The sequence below is a fragment of the Papilio polytes genome, unplaced genomic scaffold (assembly GCF_000836215.1).
Source record: "Papilio polytes unplaced genomic scaffold, Ppol_1.0 DF824158.1, whole genome shotgun sequence".
NCBI classification, from domain to species: Eukaryota; Metazoa; Arthropoda; class Insecta; order Lepidoptera; family Papilionidae; genus Papilio; species Papilio polytes.
The window spans coordinates 328,020-333,064 of record NW_013525046.1 but is presented as its reverse complement, the minus strand read 5'-3'; the positions used below and the strand labels follow the sequence as shown (position 1 = coordinate 333,064).

Below are 5,045 nucleotides of genomic sequence, written 5' to 3'. Positions count from 1 at the left end.
GAATATTTTGTTTTTAGTGCATTTTGTTTTGTTTTTAGTGTATTTTGTTTGGAAGTCGGTTTTGTTTTTTTATTAAAAAGTTTATTTATTTGTCGATTTTTAGTGAATCTAAACATCGCAATGTGATAATCGTTAGCTTTCGAACAAAGTATGAGTTATCTAAGAAATTAAGTAAAGAACTAATACATCGTTGCGACCATTCACTCATAATTCTGTCCAGCCGCGCGCCGCTGTTGCCCGTGAGTTTTAATATTTTGATAACTTCTAGAATCTTTGTCAGAATTACATACTGTAAAAGGCAATTATGATCTACATTTAATACTCTATCGTGAAAACATATTCATTTGGATAAGGATTCATACCAATAAGAATAAAAGCGTTTTAAATGAAGTCGATTGCATTTATTTGACGGTTTTCGCGAAACAAACGGTTATTGTGCGAAAACCTTAAGAGATAGATATATGCTATCGCGGACTTTAATGTAGCTAATTGAAAGAGCTACCATTCTTTCATACATCATTTTTATGTAGGTTTTATAGTTTAGGCTACGTAAGCCTAGAAAGAAAACTTTGATACAAGTTGGTATTTTTTTCTGAGACTCGTAATTTGCTAATTATGATATCTCCTAAACTATTGATCGGAATTACACAGTTCCAAGGGCATTTATAATCTACATTAAATTCTCTTGATGATAGACACATTTATTTGGATAAGGATTCATACCGAACACGAGTAATAGCGTTGAAAGTGGGGTGTAAATTTCGAGCGATATTTTAATGAAAAAAGTGGTTATTGTGCGACAACCTTAATAGATAGATATATGCTATCGCGGACTTTTATTTAGCAAATTTAAAGGGCTACAATTCTTCCATAGATCATTTTTATGTAGGTCTTATAGTTTAGGCTACGTAAGCAAAGAACGCAAAAATGACCCGAAATTTCGTCGCGCGATTTTGAGCTAAACTATTTAACTACGTCGTAGTCTTTGACTCCAAAAATCAAACAAAAAAATGGGACCCACCTGCAAGCATTACCTTTCGGATAAAAAATTAACTATCAAAATCGGTCCACTAGCGGCGGAGTTATGCCGTAACACACATAAAAAAAAATAAAAATAAAAAAAAAAAACATACAGACGAATTGAGTACCTCCTTCTTTTGGGAAGTCGGTCAAAAAGAAATTATCTGCATGATGCTAAAAATCACATGGTGATAGGAAAATTTTATAATTTAAATTGATTTAATTTTACTTACTTTCTTAAATCGATATCTACTCGTATATTTTCATCTTCTACATATATAACTTGTAGAATTGGACTCTAAATATCTAATATTAGAAGAAAAATTGCGGATTTCGCAAACATGATATGTTTTCTTTGCTGTTAACAAAAATCGAATTGACATTTTTTTTGTCTGTCTGTCTTTCTGCAAGCCGCGTTTATTCCGAAAACGGCTTGGCCGATTTTGACAAGACGTTTAATGGAGATTAGCTGACATGGACGACCATGTTTGTGGCTACTTTTTTAATTCCGCGCTGTCAAAATGGCGAACGTAATGCTATCTCAGGAACGGGTTTACCGATTTTAACGGGACTTTGATTGGAAGGTAGCTGATAGAAGCTAGATACACGTTGGAATGTTACAGATAATCAATATTTTTTTTTTACTTCCGCGCTAACGAAGTTTGCGAATGACAGCTCGTCATGTTGTGCGTGTTGTAAGTGCATGCCCATCTGTGTCGAGGATCGCCTCGTCACGTCACCGCGCGTGTGCAGGTGCGTGCGCAGACGGCGGAGGCGCGGCGCGCGCTGCGGGAGGCGGAGGCGCGGCGCGGCGAGCTGGCGCGGGCGGAGGCGGCGCTGCGCGAGGTGCGCGACCTCTTCGTGCAGCTGTCGCACCTCGTCGCGCAACAGGTCTCACTTGTGTTCCGGCGCAGCTTAGCTTACTCGTGCAACGCCGACCATTGCTCGCAGCCTTCTGACCTATTCGGATTTATCGTTTATCTTGTAGTCTCATTCCGCGTATTTTTTTTATAACATAAGTTGGTAAACGAGCGAGCTGCCACCTGAATCCACTGAAATGGAAAGCGATTGCTGCCCATAAACATCCGTAATTGCAGATGCGTTGCCTACCCTTAATTGACGGAGTAGGAGACGCAAATAAAGAGGACATTTTCCCTTCCTATGCGTCTCCGCCACCGTCAAATCCACTTTTCCTTCCCATAATTTCCTGTTAAGAAAAGGGTGGAAAGGGACTAAAATTAAGCCACCACACTCATCAGACGAAACGCGGAATTGCTTCCACTTCACGCCTGTTTTCTGTGTGGTCGTGGTATTACACCGGGCGAGCCGACCCTTACGTGCGAAGATGTTAAAGAGGGCTCTACCACTGTTACAAATTTTGTATTAAAAAAAATTGTCCACTCGGATAACATGTGACAAAAATATTTGTACAAGAAGTTGTTATTTGTTAAAATTACGAGGTTTTACGATTATTGACAATAATTCTTTCATGTTATCTCCCTTGTAGAAAAAAAAAACAAAAAAGAACAATAGAAAACGCACTTGTGAGCGTTTTTCTCCGCGATTGTAGACACGTAACGTCTTTGAAGTAGTATCTTTTAATTTTGTAGCAAGAACAGATCGACAGCGTGGAGTACTTCGCACTGCAGGCCAGCGAGCACGTGGAGAGCGGCGGCCAGGAGTTGCTGCGCGGCTCCGTGGGCCGGCGGCGCGCACGCAAGGTCAGTGTGCGTGTGCGTGTGCGTGTGCAGGGTGCTCCGCTAGCTTTGCTATTTGTCATTGCCTGTTTGTTCTTCAATTGTGATACAGTGCTTACCCTTATCGAACATCTCATACACATCATATACACAACGTGTATTAAAAGAAATATTACACTACTTTTTTTCCTGCAATTTCTATTTATTATGCACAAGATGAGCTTTATTATTATTATCATGCAGCGAGTTGAGGGCACCGACAGCTATCTAACTTTTCCACCCCGCCCTCAACATGGCTATTGACAGGCCACCGATACAACTATCACACTGCTCCAGCAAATGCAATGCTCCAGCTCTGGCCGCTCTGGCAGCTCAGGGTGCTCGGGGCGCTTAGGGCGCACACCAACACTCACAATTAAAGATAGCGCCTCGCCCCCGACCACGCTCGATGCAAGTCCTCTGCTCTCATTGGTCGTTATGAAAATAACAATTTATGCTAAGTTGTAACAAAACAATGTAAAATAAAATAAATCACGATTAAGACATTTTTTTTCAGAAGAAAATCGGTCTCATCATTTGCTTGGCGTCAGGATTCCTTATCGTGCTGTTTGTACTGGTATACACGTAGCGAGGACCACATCGCCTGGCAGGGGGCTCGGAAGACCTAATATATAGTAGGGAAAGGTGGGGTACAGTTTTAAAAACTATTAGAATGCCGCGATAAAAACATTGATTTGTTCAGCTAGTATTAGGCATGGATATAAACTATAACAACACCTTTTTAATTACAATTTCTCAAAGATAAACATTATTAATAACAACTTTACAAATGTCAACATAGAGACAGAGACAGAGACAGAGACAGAGACATATGCATTGTAGCACTGCACCCTACCTTACTCTAGACTAATTATTTATAATGTATTTAATCTTAAGATTACTAGTCATTTATTTTTTTTCTTCAAAATAAATACAGTCAACAAACAAAACGTTGTTTTCCTTTAAGAACCTTTTTTGGCAGTCATTCTGCTACCACTTCAAAAAAGGAGTGAGTCAATATGGCGAAATATATTGTAGCACTTACTAAAAAATGTACCTAAAATGTACAGGATACATTAGTACCTTGCTAAAAAAAAGTACCTCCTCTAGAACTAAATTATAACGTCCCCCAAAAAAATGTAAAATATATAATACTGCCGAGTCTCGCTTTCCGTATAAAAGAGCGTTAGATGTTATGTAAAACCTAGGTAGGTAGGTGGTTTCTTATAACTTAAACTTAAAACAATCTTAAGTTTGTCAATTGGATTCCATCCACATTTATCCCAAGACCTTCACAATTTAAACATCTGAATCTGATCTGATTCCAATACTGCGGTAAATAATTTTGGAGATAAGGGATCGCCTTGCCTGACTCCTTTTTCCACCCTGAATGTTTCACCTCTTTACTCTAGTTGAGTTCTCGCAGTACTGTGTAAACATTTTTGATTAAGCGAATGTATTTATGAGGGATCCCTTGATCTCTTAGTGTTTTCCATATTTCTTCGTGGAGTAAGGAATCAAAGGCTTTGCTGTAATCAATAAAAGCGATGTAGTATGTTCTTTGATATTCCTTATACTTTTCTAGGATTTGACGTACTACATGAATATGGTCTATCACTGAGTAATGTTTGCGAAAGCCTGCCTGCTCTATTGGTTGTTGTTCGTCTAATATTCTTTCAACACGTTTTAACAGAATTTTGGCGAATATTTTGTATATATTAGACATAAGGCCAATAGGTCGGTAATTTTCAATTAGGTGTTTGTCTCCTTTTTTTTTGTATAATAAGATAATGTTCGACTCTGTCCATTGTTTGGGTGTAATTTCCGTGTCTCTGAGGTCGTTAAAGATTTCTGCGAGAATTGGTGCGAGTTTTCCGTCAATTCTACTACTTCTTGTATATCCAGGTTTTTGTAAAGTTTCTTATAGTAAGATGTGGCAGTAAGTAATATATCTGTTCTGCGAGGATTCAAGTTTCGTCTATTGGTTTTTAATGTCTACAAACCATTCTTTTGACTATTTTTTTTTTGGCGCCACCAGTTTCCGTAATATTTTTCTCCATTATTTCTAATCTGTTTCGTTTTCTATCTGCTCTGATACTCTGCTTTATTGTTTTACTGATTTCTGTTAATTTCGCTCTTCTATTCTTTACATCTTTTGTACTTATTAAATAGTTCCTTTGTTCCATTAGTTTTAAAGTATTTGTCCTTAGCCATATCTTCTGGTTATTTTTCGTATTGCTTTTTGTGGACTGAATTAAGAAGAAGAAAAAGAAGAACAAGAAGGAAATT

At 38.1% G+C, this 5,045-nt stretch overlaps 1 protein-coding gene across 1 annotated transcript in view; it reads left to right on the top strand.

The window, feature by feature from the left end:
• The window catches only part of LOC106111658 (syntaxin-1B-like), a 5,955-nt gene extending 2,256 nt beyond the window's left edge, over positions 1 to 3,699 (top strand). The window contains exons 3-5 of the mRNA XM_013293802.1: positions 1,774 to 1,911; positions 2,631 to 2,741; positions 3,274 to 3,699. Of these exons, the coding sequence (XP_013149256.1) occupies positions 1,774 to 1,911; positions 2,631 to 2,741; positions 3,274 to 3,345 (321 nt within the window). The 3' untranslated portion in view covers positions 3,346 to 3,699. The remainder of the gene's footprint in view (positions 1 to 1,773; positions 1,912 to 2,630; positions 2,742 to 3,273) is intronic.
• The last annotated feature ends 1,346 nt before the right edge of the window (positions 3,700 to 5,045 follow it).